Genomic DNA, 20,961 nt, shown 5'->3' on the forward strand with positions numbered 1-20,961 from the left:
AAATAAAGGGACTACTGCCAAGCTAAGTGAATGGGTGTCACTTTGACAAATGCACAGCACTGAATCTTAGTCAACATTGTATTGTTTGTCGTCTCTCGCTCCCTCATAAACACAAACACGCGCACACACAAATCCATGCCATCGCAAGTGCACACATTATTATGCGTTACTGTGAGTGACAAACACACAAACACGGCGTGCATACACAAACACGCATTAGAAGCGCACAAACACACAGGCTGATTATACATTCATAATATTGAATGGATGACGGGTCTTGAGCAGTGCGGAGGGAAACAGGGTGAATTCTAATGAGCTACCATTTACCCCGAGAGCACTGTCCTCCCTAGACTGGATACACACACACACTCACACACACACACACACACACACACAGGCATGACACATACCCAGGCTGCACCCAAGCATATTACAAAGATAGAATCGTAATTATGGCATACTGTAACATCTAACCTACTGAGAATATATTCAACCCTGTTGTCACTCACTCACTCTTGCATCAATGTACAACATTGTTTCATCCAACAGCTTTCTCATCCCTCCACAAAAGGGTACAACAGCTGCATCAGTGCCACAGCTGCCAGCGTGGAGACTCAACTAAGAAAACGACGACAATCATTCCGTAAATTCCCTCCTAAATTGCTCTCCAAAAAGAAAAGTTATATCAAGCGGAGTTTGAGCGAAAGTCAGACAGAAGATTCAAAGTTAAAAACTCCATCCATCCATCACCTCTCAATCCCTCTTGTCCTACCCTCCGTCTCCCCACCTGAATTAATCCCCGCCACAACACAGCTGATCAGAGCAGAAAAGCGATTCACCAGTCATAGCTGTTGGATTGATTGAAGGCGAGCTCTTAAAACTAGCGGCGAGGCGGTATAAGGCGTTGGGACACAGCAGTAACATTTTATGTCTGCCGTGACTACCATGACAATCAATGACGGAGTAGCCGCAGACTTGTTTTCAATTGCTTGTTAAACGAATGGGTATTAAAGAGGCACTTGAATGTTCTGCTGGAAATGGCCACTAGCAAGAAAAATGGAGTTGACTGCATTTAATCTCAGTGTAAAAAGTAGCTGCAAAGTGCGCCGTGTCAAAGCCCAAGTATTAAACTGCTACTATGTGGTTCACAAGGCGAACAACAAGTGAAAGCTACTCGCCACCCAAAACAAAAAAAAAAGGAAAGCATCTCTTCTTAAAATGTCAAAAGCACAAAACAGGCCTGTTTGTTTAATTTCCCTTCAACTAGAAAACGACCAAAACAAAAAGCAACGAACAATCTTTCCAACTGTATCTCTAAAAAGGAAAAACCCGTATATATATATATATATATATATATATATATATATATATATATATGTGTGTAAAAAAGGCCAAAATGAAGAGAAAAAAAAAATCATTCCTACCTTCTTCATTTTGCCATTCCGTGTGCCAACAAAAGCCACCGTATTGCCGCGGTAGTCGTACGCCGCCACCGAGGTCATGCCATCATCTTTGTCGATGAAGAGGGGGGTGCCCTCGATGGTGCTGGTTCCCCCCAGGGGCTGGTTGAAGTCCTGGCCGCAGAAGTTGTCGTCTATCTGCAGTGGCTGGAGGAGGGAAGAAAAGACAGCAATCACACAAGAGATCTGGACGAGGAAAAAAATGTTCAAAATTCAATTCCGACTCTGAGGGTTTCATTCCACGGCATTACTTGGCACGTTAACAAGAAACAAATATGCGTTGTGAAAGATGTTTTCTATGGATTGGAGCATTTTTTTTCTTCAGCCTTACTTGGGGTTTGATGTGTTAATTGTGTAGTAAGATGTTTACACTTCATTCTGGTGTTCAGTACAAGAAATATCTTTTTTTTTTTCTGTTTCAGTCCATCCTCATCCTCCATGTCCCTTTTTTGTACTTTGTGAAACAGCTCAAAGTATGGAGGGAGCAGGAAATGAAACATAACAAAGGTTCAGGGCCGCATCAAGCCCAAGACTTCAAGCGCCTTAACCGAGTGATCTCTCTCCCTTAAAAATAAATCTCGACAGCAGAGGCACCGTCTGAAAGTCCACTTGGTACTTATTTCCATATCACAGCGGGAGTACAGACGGGGCCATAAGTCCGTCATTGAACTTAAACACTTTCACTTGATTATCGAACATGTTAAGCAGCCTATTCAAACATGGACCATTCATAAGCACACCCTTCTTTCTCCTTAACTGAATCTCACCATGCAAAACCTTCAGCATATTGTTAAGTGTTCAGAAATGGCGGTGACTTGGGCGTAATGCTGGTGACCATGTGACAATATCTGGAACATTCCTGTGTCACGCAGGGCCCATCGCCCCGGGCAATCCACCGACCCGTATGATGCCTTAAGCAGTGACCACACACACACACACACATGCACACAGCACAATCAGCTGCCTATAAAGTAGGGTTAAAGTGCCACAGACAATGAATGGCTTGTTAAACTAACACATTTTGTGCTTTTGTGCACATTTTCAGAGTAAATCTAGTATTGCTGTGGTTGGTATGGACTAGCTGATTAATAGTTTTTCAGAATATTCAAAGATATTCACTGATATTCTATTTCAATATTCATTTTTCTCTGCTCTTTATCTTTGTGAACTTGATATCTCTGGGTTTTTGACGTGAACTTGATGGATGGTAATGGAAATTTTTCACCATTTTCTGACATGTTGTAGACTAAATTATAACCTATTAGAAACTAGTCACTTTATAAAGAGAGTAAAAGCTACTAGCCCAAGCTTTGGCGATAAAAATTACAAAGTAAAAAGTGCTTTTTGGACCTAACTTGTATAAGTGTGAGGCTGCAGACATGTATGTGTCAGACTCGAGGCAGCTGACTGACTGCTGAAGTCTGGAGCTGAATGGGCGTCAGAGTGTGTCAACTAGAGCCAACAGACACACATGTGAGTTAGCACACACACACACTCACAACTCTACACTTGGAGAGTGTGTAAATGGCGGTGTAATCCATAGCCTTATCACTACATCATCTGATTGATCCACACAGGAGAAAAGATAACATCCCCCTCCCGCACTCTCTCCCTCGCTCCCTCCCTCCCTCTCTATCTGCCTAAATTGCCTGCAGCTAAGCACATGTCAATAACTCGCTATTCTGCCTTTTTCTACTTTCTCACTCTTCTTCTCGTCTCCCTCCAGCTGCTACAGTAACTGAGGAAACATCAGTAACCCCTCCCTATCCTTTTCTACCTCCGTCCAGCCAACCTTTCTTGCCTACTCGCTCCGCATCTCCTTCTTCATCCATCCCTCCCTCCTTGGCAAGTCTCCCTCTGCCTCTTTCTTCCATCGTTTACACGCCTCTTTGGACCTACATTATGTTCTCCAAAGAGTGTAGAGGTGTGAGTGTGTGTGGAGGGTGGGTGGTAGGGCCACCAACTGGAGTCAACAAAGAGCTTGCTCTCTATTTGTTCCTCTGCACCGTGATGGTGATGGTAAAAAAAAATAGAAAAGGACATTTTAATTGAGGCTGTGTGTGTGTGTGTGTGTGTGTGTGTGTTTAAGAAAGTGAGAGACAGGAACACACACAGCCATTACCTGAAACAACTTTCTTTTGTGACCACTAATGGCCAGGGGGCAATTTCTTTCCTTGGAACAAAGGCAACTGACAGACAGCACACACTGACAAACACGCATGTGAGGACTTGTAAACCCGTGCACACACACAAACACGCACACACACACACACACACCAAAACACACACTGAAGCAAAGCATCCCGTTCATTTCCTGTGTGTGCACGCAGATTTGGCTACAAGCAACAAAACAATTCCCATCGTCTTCATATGACATACAACTAGGAGCAACAATTTTAAACCCTATAGACATGGGAAAGAAATCCATCAATCTGGATTAGTGTCAACCCCACACACACACACACAAACAAACACACACACACACACACTCCCATGACGTCAGAGCCTGAGGGAAACAAGTTAAAAGGGTTAATCCATCTTCTACAGAGGCAACTAACTGTCGAAAATACTGTATGCAGGAGCCCTTAGAGTCCATAAGGGTTAACACACACCACTACTCTCACAGAAGCCTATATAGGTCTCTCTGGGGCACTCAAGAGTAAAGGTGCTATAGCATTCCTGCTGGCCTGGAAGGTTTAAACAGCATAGATCAGCATGGAATAGAAGGAGTTTCCCTTGAGGTTGGAAAGCATTTTAATGGAGGCTACATTGTGATGTGGGTTCTGCAATTTAAAGCACTAAAACATTCCCACGTGAATTAGAGCTGATATTCAGTATGGAAAGAATATTCCCTTCTGTGGTCTCGGCAGGGTTATTGGCTGGAGACCGTATTTAACGTTCTGCAGTGTTTTCAAAGACGCAGAACTCTGCCGGGGATGAAAGAGTTAAGCCAACAACCTTCCACTGACTTTGGCAGCGGGGTCTTACAAATGCAGAAGAGAAGGGTTCTTGTTTTGATTTTCATAGGGTGCATGTGGCGCTGAATGCATTTGTGGATTTTCAGTTCACAGGGCTTTGGTCTTTTCTCCTTGAGACCCTGTCAACAAAAACAGGGACGTTTGAGAGCTTTCAAAAGTGAAACCAGGAACTAATCATGTTTTTTCTTGCACTATTATGATCCCTTCAAGATATTTAGTAAGTATTTATATAAGTACATATTCATTTGTAGGCAGCATATGAAGTTTGAAGTTTTATTTCCATTATCAGTTATATTGATCAATTGCTTGGCTATAATAAAAGTTCGAAAAGCAAAATAAGTGATTATAAAAAATATCTGCCAATCATTATTCTACAGGCCAATCAATTCTACAATAAATCATTTAAGCTCTGCTGCATACCCAGACTGAGAGCATGTAAATCTTCCCAAGTCATGATCTTTAATGGGAGCACTGAAAGGGTTAATATACAGACTGATAGTGAAGCATTACACTTCTGGTGTGTGTACAGTACATGTGAGCTGTCAGCTGATATTCAAGGTCACAGTGAAATATGTGACCAAGATACTGCTGATACAATATATGAGGATTGCACACAAAGAAAAGCGCGCGCGCACACACACACACACACACACACACACACACATAAATATATATATATATATAAACCAAGAATGGTCTCTAGAAACAGCTAGAGGTCACGTGTGTTGCCGGCTAACAGCCACAACTGTGGTGTTTTTCCCCCTCGAGTGGAGCTGCTTTACCCACTTCACACTGCAACAGCATGAAATATAGTCATTCATGAGGCACCAAACACGAGTGTACACACAATTCAGTCCACAATAACACTGACTGATTACACATGTGTGCTGGTCGGCTGAAGGAAATGGTTGAATAATCACTCCCCTGTGATTGCTATTTCTTCAATGCATTGCATCAAGAAACTATGTCTGGATACACATCATGCAGACCTCAAGTGGAATTCGTCAATAGTAACCTCCATTCAGGAGAGCATATTGAAACAGCAGAATATAATCTGGGCTTGTGTACAGGAACATACATGGTGTTGTTGATTGAATATACTGCTGTGAATTATGGCTGGTACGGTGGAGGGAAAACATGCGAGGCAAACACAAAGCACTCGTTCATTTAGCAATACGCGAATTAATTGGGCAGCATGTTGCCTTAACTGATGCTCCGTTTCTCTGTAAAACACGTTGAAGCCTACAGAGAAAATGTTTGTGTATCACGCAGAGTTTGAAAGGAGCGGAGTGGACAAAAGAAAGAGGGACTGAATTGGCCGGTATTAATGTGCTGCCAGCATGCTTTCAAGACAGACCTGCAATTCATTTGTGTTTGGGGTTGTGTGTGTTTGTGCGTGTCTGTCTGTCAGAGGAAAGAAAAAAAAAAACGTGCCTCTCTTCTCATTAGTCATCAGCTCTCTCCTCATCAAGCCAAAAGATAAAAACACATTTTCAGAAACACACATTTCCAACAGTCTCAAACACAACATGTATTCCAAGTTATGTGTTTCACTGTTATTGTAAATGTGGACAGCGTGTACACAACCTTACCTCCTACTGTGGTCAGAGGGTCAGAGGGGGTGTGTGTGTGTGTGTGAACAGGAGAGAAGTGAACAAGAAGTGGACAGCATGAAAGGAAAATTACCTGGCATCAACCACAACCACAGGAGCTGTTCCATTTCATATCAAATGATAAAGGTTTTCATAGTGTGCACACACACACACACACACACACACACACACACACACACACACACACACACACACACACACACACACACACACACACACACACACACACACACACACACACACACAACTTAGGAGTATGTTGGCACATGCAGGTGCCTTTTACCTGACGTGTGTTTGTGTGTGTGTGTGCAGCTGGCTCCAAGCAAAGTGAGGGATTCTGGGAGATGGCAGCTCGTAAATTACCCAGAAATCTCAGCAGGGGCCTTGAACTCGTGGAGACATTGCTGGAGTCTTTTTAAGAAGAATAAACACAAGAAGCGCTGCAGAGTTTGTGTGAGTGTGTGTGTGTGTGTGTGTGTGTGTGTGTGTGTCTGTGTTCTCGCTGTACATGGACGCACCCTTGTGCTGATTTTTTTTTTTTAAAGCAGAAGAGTAACCAAGCATCCACAGTTCCAGTTATAATGCCGAGTTTGTGTGCTTGTGTATGCGGTAAAAGTCAGTTAGCATCACAGTTGAAGAGGACTATAGGTCTCTCTTATACTAATATTTAGCCAGAGGCAAAAGGGAAAGAAACAGTGCATGGCAGCCACACACAAACAGCCTACTGACCTCAAAACCAGGTCAAATTGAAATTGAAAGGCGTCCTGATGCTTGATTACTCTGGCAACAGGACTTAGCAGCCGTGACTCTCAACTGTTCCAGATAGAGAAATCACAAACACAGCAGATGTACTTACACGTAAGGCTGGGATAAACATCAATATTTCTCTTAACCAGCTCATGTGAAAACTATTTTAGGGATTTTGTTACGTCCTTTCCACACACACACCACTGAAAAGCAATTAATGTTCCAGTTAAAGGAATTACTCATCTCATGACGGTAATTCAGTCATGACTCACCCTCTTATTGTACAGTCACCAAACACACAGTGAGCTTGAATGTTAATTTTGAAGTGAACTCTGCTTTCAAACAACCAGAGGCCGTATTAGTGTTTCGGATTTTTCTATACATTTGTCAAAGATTTAATTTCATTTAACTTCCACTAAAAAAAATAAATAAATACTGCTTTACTCCAATAAACACCCTAATCTGCAAGGTTAAGCCTCGGTAAGGAGACCACTGTATATGACATGCAGCGAACATAAAGTACATGAATGTAGAAACGAGCACAAATCCACACACTCACACAACTCTAAAACAATCTCTGATGTAAAAGTCCCATAAGGCTCATCGCCAACGTCACCTGTGACGCGACTGGCTCCATGGAGACAGAGGTGTTGGACAAAATGTGCGATATATTAATAAGATCTCAAGGGAGAAGCGTTTTGTTATCCTTCCTTAAGTGTTTATACAGGATGACAATTTTACAATCTGAACACTAGAAGTGTTTCAGGAACAATGTCTATGAGGAAGATATTTATTTCTGTCCAAACAACTTTAAATATATGAAATGTTTCCTTCCAAAATGCTGTAGCTGTTTTCTAGAATGTGTTGCTGGATCCTCACTGATCAATAATTTAGAAAAAGAGATGACTGCACCAATTCCATATTCATGGGTTGCAGGGTAGTAATTTCTATGTTGAGTGCACTCCAGGCAGACAGTGAAACCTCAAGGAGTTGGCACCTATTCATAGAGCTGCTTCCAAAAGCTGTCACCACATGTTTAGACCACGATCCAACTGAATGGGAGAGACAGAGGAGAAATAACATGTACTGTAAGCAGTACTGTAATGTAAAGGAAGCAATGCACCCAGAAATGCGTGCAAAGAAGCATACCGTCTCTTCAAAAAAAAAAAGGAAGCGATGCCAAGGTAAGCTCACAGGCAGACGGGAAGAGTGCTCGTGATCAAAAGATCATCAGCTCAAGTCCCCACGCCAGCTGGGAAATGTGGGTGGGGAAAGTGAATGAGTAACACGCTTCCTCCCTCCGTCGTCAACCACCACAGGTGCCCTTAAGCAAAGCACTTAACCTCCGACTGCTCTGAAGAAGCCGCTCGGTGACCAGCAGTGGAAGTGTGGTTCGGCCATTTCGTTTTAAGGAATTCAAATGCTACTCGTAACTGAATCCAAGGCATAAAAAGAGGGAATAAATAAATATGATTGATGTGACCAAATGTAGGCTGAAGTGATATGATTCACCATAACAAACTGAAATCCAACATTTCAGCCTGCCAACTCTTTGTATAATGTCACATTTGCAAACCTCGCTATTAAAAGATAATTTTAAAAAATACATATTAGGAAATGACCTGACTGAGGTCACCATTCTCGTATTCATTTTCAAAGAAATATTCAGTAATGTTTCTTTGTTTAAAAAGGAGCTGAACATCTGCTTTAAAAAAAAATAAGTGATACAAATCTCATGCTATGTCACTACTCATCGTTACTGTCGCAGAAAAGTCACATGTACGACTGGTAGACGATACTGAAAAACCTACCTGTGCTGTGTACATTAAGCTCATTTACATGGGGAAACAATTTCTAAAGCTGGAATCAGATGTGGGCATTTAAGATAAAAAAAAAAAAAAAAAAGCAAACAAACACACACAGATTATTAGCATGCGCAACACAGGCACAACCCCTGCCCCACATTTTCTGATTACTCCTGATAATGATGTATGCAACACACCACCCACACACCGTACAGATCAATACATAATTACACTGACAATTAGTATCATTAGAGCGGTGCTAGAGATGGGGATTTGTTGGGCTAAACACTCCTCAGAGAGAGAGAGAGAGAGAGAGAGAGAGAGAGAGACAGAAAGGTCAGGAAAAAAAGAGAGAGAGAGAATTAAGCAGCTCACACACAGTCTGCATGGGGTCTTTTCCAAAAGGTTTTCTATTGTCCTTTAATAATGGGATGAGAGCAACACTTGAGCACAGAGTGGGTGTGATTGTTAGCTCACGCACAAGCTCACACACACACACACGACTATGAATATGATGCAATCAAAAGTCTATCCTGTGTACAAATGAACTGAATTCCTCATTTCAAATCACCAAATATTAACTGAAACATGACCCATTAGTACCAATAACATTTAAAATAACCCGCCCAATCGGTGTCTGCTAGTTCAACTCATTTAGACTGTCAATTAACTCTTCTCATCAACTCCGGCTCAATTAATCAGGTCTAATTACTTAAACGCATTTGCCTGCACATCCTTTTCGATTAGGTCTGCAGAAAGAGGACGGTGTTTTACAAAGACCAGGAGTAAGTTATGTTCATTAGATGATATTCATAATGATGGATTTAATAAGGTTAGGAGCCGGCCAATTCCACTTTGTCTTTACTAGAACAACGTAATGAAAAATCTGTCCGGTTTACGAAACATGGGCTCATGATGTGCAGAACATCTTTTGGAGGGTGTCTAACAGCAGAGAGAAAACCTGATACTCCATTAGCAATTTCTTTTGTCAAGCAATCTTACTCACTAAATATTAAAGGTTTAATAAAACCCAGAGATGTCTAAGAACGAGTACAGGATATTAGAAATAAGGAGAACTCATTGTATGCTCTACTGCATTCAATGATTCAGTATAATATTCTCCTACAGTGCATGTTCTTACAGCTACAGGTAACAGGAGTGGTTGGAACATTTAGATCAGCTATATTGCTGTAATCAGTCTTCATGAGACACAACACACACAACTGAGAGCTCCAGCCACAGCAGTACCAGTTTGTCTGGAACAAACTGAACTACATAGTTTGGTACGAACAGCAACTGTCTTCATGCTTGACAAGCCCCGCCTAAGAAAAAAAAACAAACTTAAATCTAAATTACCTATTTAAAAAAAAAAAACCCATCACACATCAAAACACATTCCAAAGAAAACCGCATCACAGCACCTCCCACACTTACAAGTAATGTCCCGGGGCAGAAATTCCAAAGCAATAAGCTCCATCACTTACAAGCTCCCAAACATCAAAATAACCGAGTGCTTCAATATCGATTTGAGGGTTATGCATCAAATCTCACCTTTGACTCTGAGGGCGATGCGACAGCTGGCCTGCGCAGCATCAAAAAATGAATACTTACAAGACTGGCTCTTTTTTTTTTTTTCTTTGCTATGATTGATCTCCGATTGATTGATGAATTGGCTAGTGACAAAGTTCAAAACCTCACCATCCATCTGGCGATCGAGAGAAAGCAGCTTGACACTTTGAACGGTCTTTGGGTCAGAAATGAGAACTCATGGAGAGACGAGTACCAACGGTGCCTCCACTGAGGAAAAGGAATGGCCAATTCAAGTTATTGAATATTTCGTATTAAAATAAGCTTATATATAATTAGTAAGGCCAATAATGGTCAGATATGTGTAGGTATGTACAACAGTTAATTAGAAAGTGTTGTGATCGGCCCCAAAACCAAAACTGGAGATTAGCACACTACATGTAGAGATGTTCTTCAACATAGAGGAAGGAAAGCTGCCCTGGTGTTCACTACAATGACTCTTCTATGACTTTCGGATACTAAATAAAGGCATTCTAATAACCTGAAATGTTACTGCTGGTTAGTTTTATGTTTCGATTGCTTGGAGGAAAACGGCTGGAAATCACCACTCAGTTTGATGAATTTAGCGAGTTAGAAAAATATTGTGCAAAGTCACCCCTGAGCAAAGAGATTCCCCTCCTAGACCCACACACCCTGTCAGATGAGCTATGGCAAACACACACACACACACACACACACACACACACACACGCACACTTGACATGACAGAGAGGCGAGCTGCTGAAGAGGATAGTGTGGTGGCCAGGTGACGGACACGATATTATTTGTGCAGCAGCCAGCGTTCAATCACTCCTCTCCTCCTTCCATCTATCTCCCCTCTTTCTGTCATCCGCCCTTTTCTCCCGCTGTTCTTGGCAGTGGCAGTGAAAAGATTTCTGGGGCTATCACTCTTCCTCTCGGCCTCCTCTTCTCTCCGCCGGTGAATCACTGCCTCTCCTTCGAGCACACCCTGGCTGTAAAAGGCTCGCTCTGCTCTCCTCCTTCTCTCGGTCCCTCCCTGCGTGCCATCTTCTCTCACTCTGTTTATTCCTCATTAAAATCGCCGCTCTCGCGTCGTGCCCCGTCTTGCTCGCTTGTGTAGGCTGGCAACTCACTCGCTTCATATCTGTGCTGAGTGGAATTGACCCGCTTTAGTCTCCAAAACTGTGGTAAATCAGCCTTAAATCGTGGTTATAGATATTTTGACATTTGCTTAAAATCAATTTGTAGTGAGAGTCAGTCATTCGGGTAAAATCTAATTTTTAACTGTCATCTCTTGAGGCATTTAAACGCCGACGTCACGTCCAGCTGACTGCAGCACAAAACAAGGCCACATCACATTCTCAGTGACAGATGTTGTTGGGTATTTTCATGGCACTAACAGTAAGATAATATATGTGCCTTTTTCATCCGTGGTTTGCCGTTTTGGTTTCCTGTTTTTCAAAATGCAACACCACTTAGTGTACATGTGCATGCCTACAGTACAGACATTTCCACAGAGACCAGTGCAGACAGGCTTTAAAAAAAAAAATTTAAAAAAAAGCATGAGCATACAAATCTAGGCTTGATCGGTTGTAAGCAGCAATATGTGAGCGCTAAAGATCAGGTTTGAGAAACTTCTGCCTATGTTATGGACAAAGTTTAAAACACTTTTTTCTCCTTTTTGCGGTTTCTTTCTCAATCCCTTCCCCTTCAAGCCTCCTCTTTGGCTCGTTCTGTTATTTTCACACTTACTCAGTCTCTCTCATCTCCTAAAACACCTTCCTTCAAATTCCCTTACTCTCTCCTGTACGTTGCTTTGGTGCCTAACTCTTCCTCTCTCTCCGACTTCCTCATGCTCTCTCATTTTTGCGCACACCCACGCCCCGCACCTCTTCCTCTCTCTCTCGCCCCCCCCCCCCCCCCCCCCCCCCACCTCTCCGGATCTGTCTGCCTCCTGCCCCCTTTCTCACTACACTCTCTTTATCTCACCTGTTTTTTGAATTCATCTCCATCTCATGCTCTCCTAACTTAGCAACACACACACACACGCACTCTCCCTCTCCCTCCCTGTGTGGAAATGGTTTGTATTGATCCACTCTCAAAGCGGGGAGAAGGTCAGGGGTTCACTAATAAAGCTCAGGGACAAACCTGAGACACACAAACAAACACATGGGCGCACACACACACACAGAGCAGACAAATATAGCCAGGCAACAGAGCTGAGGTGATGAATGGTGCGTGTGTGTGGACACAACACACACATTTTCAAAACAGAGCTTCTTCTAATATGTCTAAACATTTGTGTTTACAGAAAAACAGCCAGCATGTCATTGTGCCCATAAACATATCATCCTAATGATGGCCAGAGGCTAGAAATTATGACCCAGCACTAATATGAACTCCACACAGGGAGCTGACAGAGTGCCTGGCCATCCATCATGGCAGTGTGGCTAACAGCTGTCCAAGCCTCCCTCTCCCCCCTCCGCCTTGCCCTCTCCACCGCTCTATGGCAGGGTCAGCCTAAACGTATTCACCCCCCACACACACACACACACACACACATCACACAGCCTTTCCCACACTGCTCAGTCACGTGCAGTTGAGGTAGGCTGGAGTGGCTGGGAAAAGCCTGGGTGGGGTTCAGTGCCAAACGGCGGTAGCTTAAACGATAGAGAGCTGTGGAGTAGGAGATTGTCGGTTTATATACCTGGATCAGCTGAAGAAATGGGGATGGAGAAATGACTCCCAGTTAGGTTTTAAGGTTTGTCCTTCACCTTTAGTTAAACTGCTGCAAATACAGTTAGTGGCATCTGTCGGCTGGCTGATACGACTTCAGAAATAAGTAGAAGGGTTTTTTGCTGATCTAACAATAAACTACATCTATTAGTGCACTTCTTAACTGTGTACATTTACTAGTAGTATATCTAATGTAATAATTAACCTAAAATGATGACTCTTCCCACGTACTGCAATTTCAGATTCTGACTGATGGGAGGTAAAAAGAACATGAAAAAGGAAATTGATGATGTAAAGTTACTCACATGTCTTCATTTTAGGCATGAATATTGTTTTTCTGTGGTAATGTTTGTTGTAGCTATTTAAACAGTAACATCTATTTAAGACTCATTGAATAATCAACCCAGTTTTGATATGAATAATAGCACAAACTCTGGGTAAAGTTAACCTGAATGGTGCCCATTTAGACTTATTTTAGTGTTAATGAGAACATCTCACATGTCCTGGCATCATTTCAGGTCTGCTGTGTGATTCAGTCTCGTCTGTGTATCTCTGTGCTTGTTATGTGTAGTTATGTTGCACAGCACCAGTTCTCGCACTGAAAAATGATATCAGTCGTTCAGCTGGGGTCAGATTTGAGGTCCTTCGGATCACTGGCTGAGGTTAAGGTCAGTGGTGGGCAGCTGACATCAGGTCACTGCTTAGAGGCAACATGGCAGACGTCATTAACCTGAAGCTGACCCCTCCAGCATCGCTGCTGTCCTGGGGTCAGCCGATCAGCTTATCTATGAGGCTATTACATCATCATTGGTGACAGTTTCTTGAGAGGGAGTATAAGTGGTGGGAGATCGTGATCGAATGCAATCCTTATCATAATACCGGTAACCACGGTAACAGGCTTGACTGGCAGAGTGGGATGGGGGCCAAAGCTGACCAAAGCACTGCTGCGTCATTGCAGGAAATGCACAGGTTCAAATAATGAAAACAAAAATAAAAAAAATGTCCCAGTCGCAGGGCCCTGATCTTGTGCGTGCTGGCTCACTAGTATGACCTGAGCAACCTAAACAGAAACAATGTTTAATGTGCGGTTCTTGCTACGATGAGTAAAAAGGTCCAGTGGCTGCACTGAATAGGCCGTGCTAGGTGAATGCAAATCAGTCATCATCATGTCTAGTTTGGAGCCAACACTCTGCACGGAGGTTTATACTCTTTTAAGGCTACATAGTCCATCTATTGAGAGTTATCATGACAGCAATAATTTCTTCCTGTAGCTAAATGGTGATGAGGTAAGCAGCATATCAGCACTACCTGCCATGTGCACTTGCACACACAGTCTTTGACTGACCGGCACATTGAGTTACCGGATGATGTTGCACTGTGCCACGTAAAAGGTGTCAAATCCTTTGCTGTACTAACCTGTGATTTTGTACTACAGCACTTTGCACCAATGGCTCCTGCTGCACGAGTGCAAAGGTATAATTGAAATAAATGAGATAGCCTGCTTTTTTTGTCTCTGAGCTATTGTCAGTGTGATGGGCCCTAAGTAAGAAAAGTACAAAAACGAATGACGACAACCACTGAAAGGGACAGAGACTACATCTAGAGAAGGTGGCAAAAGAGAGGAAGAAAAGGAAGAGAAAGGGGGATTGGCTGGGTCATTCACATCACTTACACTACCGCACAAAACACACCTGTGCACTCAAGCTAATGACGATCCACACAGAGAAAGAGTGCTGTTCTTACCAAGTATCCCACTCCATTAAATGCAACACATGGCAAATGGTGTGTGTGTGTGTGTGTGTGTGTCTGCAATGTAGACATCTGCTGGTAAAAATGGTGTGCACTGACATTTAAAGAGAAAGCTTTAAAACATGGCTTTTAATTTAGCTCTCTTAAGAGACAGGGAGATGGAGGGGTTCGGATGGGTGAATTTAAAGAGCACAAATGATGGAAGATGAAGTCGCTGAGACAGGTGGTCAACTGTGAGCGAGACACACTATACACTAATAGACGGCACAAAGAATTAAGAGGATCCAGGCAGGTGCAGCCTGAAGGGGTGGGTACGCTAGGGGGGGGTGGCAAAAAACGACGACAAGTGAAGGTCAGAGAAAATAAACGATGTGGGCAGGTATGTATGTTCACTATAGAAAAAACAATGTGTGCTGTTGTGCAGTGCCTTAAAGTCTCCAGTGACAGTGTGTCTGTGTGAGCGGTGTCCTCTGTAACGCATGCAGGGTCATGCACTGTGGATCAGTTAGTAAAAACCAAGTCTAGCTCATGCTATCCCCCAGGATCTCACATTGCAGTGCACCGAACCATACGGAGAGTGTGTGTGTGTGTGTGCGTGAGTCTTACTCCTGAGTGACATTTCACAAATCCAGGGGACCGGGCTAATGATGTCCCCTGTCTGACTAACTCACAGCACCGCAAGAGGTTGTGGAAAGAGAGAAAATGGACAAAAAAAAAAAGAGAGAGAAAGAGAAGACAGTGGGAGAAAGAGCTTTTCACACTTCATATTGTTAATCACTGCAGGCCCGTAGCAGTGGACCTTGTGAATGAATGTAACATGGACGGGCCAGTATTCAATTAGCAAGCGCACAAAAAGGGGGTCGTGTGGAGAAAGTGGAGTAGCAGACAGTTTCAGTGGGACAAACGCACATTAAGACTAGTCTTTAAATAACTTCTGAATGTGTGTGTACCATGTCTGCTTCAGTAATGTTCTTGAGAAAAGTCTGTAATCAAAAGAGCAGTGCAAGCTTGCTAAAAGCAATGGTGTCATACTTTCCCATTAGTCTGGTTCCTAAAGGGCGAACAAACGCTTATGCAGTCTGCATCAATGTCAGCACCATCAAAACATAAAATGCCTGCCTTTACTGATAAGCATGACGATTCATTCTAAAGAAAAAGACTGTAAAGAACGTAAGAAGAACAAAGAACAGGTTTGAGCTTACCGAGTTAATGCAGGCGAGCTCCTTGTTGAGCAGCCAGGGTAGGGAGAGTTTCCCATCTCCCTTGTAGCAGGACTGAATTCTTTCTTTGATCTTCTCTTTTATCCTCCTCAGGGTGAACAGGCACAATGCTGACTCTTTGGGTGGTTTGGCCCGATTCTTCTGACCCTGAGAGAAGACTGTGAAGAGGATGTCCTCATTCTCAGAGATCCCCAGAGAGTTGGCCAGCTGCCGTCCTGGTCGAGCCAAAAATGCGTCCTGCACCAGGCGGTACTCTACCCCATCTTTAGTGCAGCCAATGGGGAACTCAACGTAGGAGTAAAACTTGGGGTCGTCCACACAGAGACGGACAATTTTGGAGGTGAAGAACTGCTCTCCACTGGCATCAGGTGAAGTCAATTGGGTATCCAGCTGCATTGTTAGATAGTAGACAAACTGCTCACTGCTGAAGCTGTAAACGTAATAGATGTCGAAAGCAGGGAACTTGGACAAAGTGTCCGAGGGGATCTTTAGCTGAGAGGAGACAAACTCATCCTGATAGACAAAACTGAACATGTCGGCATTTTCTTCATTCTCCATCAGCTTGCGACTGGACAATGTAGGGAAGTACTCAGACTTGCCGTCGATGGGGGTTCCGATGAATAGCTTGCTGGTCGGACTGTGGGGGGAGCTTATGATGACCCCGGACATGGTGCCCGATTCTGCCACACTGGAGAGGTAATGTTCCTTGCGGTGGTGGGGCTCGCCAAGCTTAAAGAGGTCATCCAGACGCAGGAACTGGCAGATGCCTTGTGAAGTGCTGCCGCAGGCAATGAGGCGGTTCTGTGCATAGTCTATGAGAAGAAGCTTGTTCACATTGGGGGTCTGAGCCAGGTCATGAGGGCAGGACTGGACACTTGGCGGAGGGTAGCACTTCTCATTGTCCACCACTGGGCCAGTCATGTGGCTGCGCAGCTTGGTCAGGTTGCTTGACAGCTTGAAAATCCAGTTGACAGCTCCCACATAGACCTCTCCAGTTTTGTTGTGGATGGCCAGATGTGTAAGCCCCCACTCAGCAGGGGCAAATCGTTTGAAGGGTGGGGGTTGGCCTCCAGAGAAGGATGAGCTCATGATAAGCAAAAACCCCAAGAGGAGAAAAAAGTTCCCCTGGCCAGGGGAAGCCGCTGACCGAGCTAGGGGACACATATCTGGGCAGTCTACAGGCAAGGCTTAGGGGGGATGGGGAAGGAGAGAGAGAGGAGGAGAAGGATGAGGAATACTGCTCTGGTACCAAGTCCCAAATCAGGAGTTTTCTTTAGTTTCTGCTATTCTATTGAGGAATAAGGGAGGGCAGTTTGAGGGAGAGAGAGAGAAGGATGGAGGGAGGGGAAACAAAACTCCTATTGATCCGCTGTCCTGTTTTCAGCGATGCAAGTCGTCATCAGGAACATCATCCACAGAGGCACGAGGTGGGAGCCCTGGAAGGCAGAAAGAAAAAACACGGTGAGTGTCCAAGCAACATTTCCTATTGATTATGCATCAAGCAGGCAGAGAGGCATAAAAGGCTCACACACTGCACAGCCAAAATTAGAAAAAAAGTCACGCTGACATTTGCCCCAGTGATAAATAAATGATATCAAATCAAGTCTGGAAGGCAAATGTGTGTCTGCATTTAATTATGAGTGAAGACAGCAGAGGAGGCACGGGCCGATTATTAAAGGCTCTGTACACATAATGCAAATGTTGCTGGAATGAGTTATAGACTCACAACATTGAACTCTTTAATATTTCATAACTTCAACTTCACTACGGTGGCTTTGGAGGAGACGTGTTTGAAATAGTGCCTGTGGGCACTGTTACATTGACAGCAACCAATTTATAGCCAGGTCTGCTCGAAGCCTTTTCCTGTCATGGCTTCAACAGTATCAACACACTATCCAGTAACCTCTTATTGTAATTACGCCTGCAGTTGTATCCGGACATCAGCGTCTCGTGGCAGCACAGCGGGTCACCCAAAGCACACTGCCTTCCCTCAGGGAGCTGCCATTACAATATATACTGTATAAATCTTCTCAAGTCATATATCACAAATACAACTTGAGCATAGAGAAACATAAAAACCGTAAGATGAATGCTGCATATACGGCCCGATTCTCCATTCACAGGTGGTTTTTGAGGGATCCCTATCTTACACAACCAATGCCCCGCCCCTCAGACACAATGGCAGTCCACAAACTCAGCACCTGCCTGTCTAGTTATCCAGTTATATACGCAATTAAAGCCATGTTCTGACAGACAAATGCACTGCATGAAGAAACGCCGACCTCTTCAGTGTTTCGACATACACCACTGCCTTGGCATGGTGAGGGTCCAGGTGTTGGCTCTGGCAGAAAACTGAACCCGGCTGGACCTTGTTGAACACAATACAATGGCAATGTATTGCACTGGCAAATCAAATATACTGTGGCACACATACCAGATAAAATACCATGATAACTGTAGTCCATAGTATTATGAATTGCTGGCGTTCTGGTATCTGATGAAGCTTTAAACCTATGGATGTACTTCTCAATGTGGACTTTCACCTTTTTCACCTTGTCAAAACCTGTGGCAACATGCCCACACCAACATAGCCACGTTTCTTTTCTTTACACAGTACTATCAGTCAGAACGATGCCCACATTTCAGTGCATATGACCTTCTTCCCTCTTCACTGCCGTCATTGTCCGCTCATAGCAGCTAATTCTGAGAACTGAAAATCAGGGGCTCGGTAAAAGCACATTTACTTACGACTGCTTTCATTTACGAGCTATACACGAATTCAAAAATGTATTTCAAATAGCACACACTATAGCCCGCGGTTGGTATCCCTTGGCAACCTGGGATGCAGACAGCAGAGGCGGTATGTTATGGGTCAGGAGAGAGAAAATTTATAGGATGGAGGTTACTGTAACAGGACGGAGAGAAAGAGGAGAGAAAAGGGAGAGTATTTGCCGCTTTATGCATCCTCCGACAACAATGCAATGATGAGGAGGAGCAGGGTTTGCTGGGCACGTGCTGCTACTTGACAGGCCAATCATGTTCCTGCAATACTGGGACATTAGTTCTCCTGTAAATGCTGATTATGCAAAACAGGACGCAACTCTCCCAGGGACCCCACGCTTCAATTTCACCTTGACTATCAAAGTGTCTGCGCGAAGGGTGTTTTATGACCACACCGAATCAGAAAAGATGAGAGACACTACAGAGAGACGAGGAGAGGATGAGGAGGAGGGAGGGAGATCAGGGAGGCAAAAAGGAGATGGAAGAAAAGCAAAAGAAGGACAGAGAGCGCAGAGGCGAAGAGGAACGTGGGCTTTTCCTTTATTGTTGTTCTTATCGGTTTTCGACTCCTGCTCCTCATGTTGTCAGCCATTCAGGAGCAAAGCTATCTGTCCATCACTCACCGAACATACAGGTCAGAGGGTGTGGTCAGTTTACCAAGCTCAGAGGGAGGAATGTGACCCACTTTCAAACTATTTCTTTTATGTTTTATACAGCTATCCTTGAGAAAGGCAGGTATGAGTGAGAGAGAATGTGGCCGAACACTGAAGTGATAAAAATGCACTTCTGTGGGTATTGAAAGAATTAAACACCTCAGTAAGAGGAGTCATTGAATCGCACATCAATTTTAGTCACTACTGCTGTAAAGTGTGTGAGAGAAAGAAAAATAAAGAGAGGGAGAGAGTGAGCAGGAGAGAAGAGAAATAGCAGCGGCGATGTTCATGGAATAGCAAACCATAGCTCAGCTGAGACAAAGCTAGCCAGGTTCGGGAGAGGTGGTGTCATCTAATTTCCACAAATGAAAGGGGGGGGGGAGAAGACAAATGTATGGAAGGGAGGAAAAAACAAGGTGAAAAAGAGGGGCAGAGCAAGAAAAAAAAGAAGGAAAGTAGGAGACAGAGAGGAGGGGATAAACTGCACGGACAGAAAGCCACAAAAAAGAGAGAGGAGACCAGAGGGGTGAGTGGGGAGCCTGAGAGAGCCAAACAAAAGGCAGCGCGTCTGCTGCATTTTAATCAGAGCTCTACCTGCGCTTAAATCAAACACCCTGGGAGCCCCATGGATCGAGGCACCTCAGCACAGTAACTGCAGACAGAAGGGTCTGAGCTGCACTTATCAGATATACCCCGACTCTCCACTCTCTCTGAGATTAAAACGACTTGACGCACATCGCAGCCTCTTCGACATAAGCAGCCGCAATAAAGTGACGAGCCAGCCTATAAAAAAACTAATTTCTTGCTCAATGGTACGGTCGCGCCGCGTAACGAGAGCAGATGTCAATTTAAAACGTGGTGACACGTAGGGAGGCCGGCTGCCTCATCTTCCTTTGTCATTTCCAAGTGAGGGAAAGATACAATGAGGCAAAGAGAGTGAGCGAGCAAATGGGAGAGCCTGATAAAGTACGAGTGGGAACCTGAAAGAAAATGTCCCTACAGTAATTGCTCTTCATTTAGGCCAGCCACAGCTTGATGTACGAGAGTGTGAATCGCACAACAAATTGCATCTGGGGGTCTCTGGCTGCTTGTTATCCATCCCAGTAATAAGATGATGATATCGCAACACACGCTTTAACAAATAAATGTAAGTGGAAAGACAGCATGGAGTTCGAAATCCTTAATATTAACTTCAGAACTAACAGGAGAGGAAACAAGATGGATAAATGAATCGCACTATTAATCACAAATGGGCCCTCAACTCCATCTTTCTCAATGTCCTCCACTGCCATCCTGTCATGGCAGACATGCCCAACTGCTGAGGATATAGTCAATCACTCAGCTTCTTACACACATCCCTCTTTTTTCTCAAATTTCTCCATTTTCTCCACCCTTCCTTATCCCTCCAAACCCTCTTCAATTTCAATTTCCTCCACAGCTAAAGTGAAATGGTGGGAAGAGCGCTGGAACAAGGTTGCAAGCCATATCTGGCACCATCAAGGAAAAACATGTCAATCATTTTGGGCTGGAGCGTGTCTGTGGCTTTGGGAATGGGCAGCCACCATATCGGGGGAGAGGAGGCCGTTATCACATGAGGAAAAAGCATTAGAGAGGACGGGCTGTAAGGGGCCAAGTTGATTGGATTTGATATCGGGACACCCTATCAATTGG

General features: G+C 43.9%; 1 protein-coding gene across 1 annotated transcript in view; it reads right to left on the bottom strand.

Moving 5' to 3' along the window:
- plxna1b (plexin A1b) overlaps window positions 1–20,961 on the bottom strand; it is a 185,363-nt gene that overhangs the window by 132,195 nt on the left and 32,207 nt on the right. Inside the window, exons 2-3 of the mRNA XM_070840141.1 lie at window positions 15,839–17,292; window positions 1,425–1,607 (exon numbers count right to left, since the gene is read on the bottom strand). Coding sequence (XP_070696242.1) covers window positions 1,425–1,607; window positions 15,839–17,020 — 1,365 coding nt within the window. The 5' untranslated portion in view covers window positions 17,021–17,292. The remainder of the gene's footprint in view (window positions 1–1,424; window positions 1,608–15,838; window positions 17,293–20,961) is intronic.

The sequence above is a fragment of the Pempheris klunzingeri genome, chromosome 2 (assembly GCF_042242105.1).
Source record: "Pempheris klunzingeri isolate RE-2024b chromosome 2, fPemKlu1.hap1, whole genome shotgun sequence".
In the NCBI taxonomy this organism is placed as follows: domain Eukaryota; kingdom Metazoa; phylum Chordata; class Actinopteri; order Acropomatiformes; family Pempheridae; genus Pempheris; species Pempheris klunzingeri.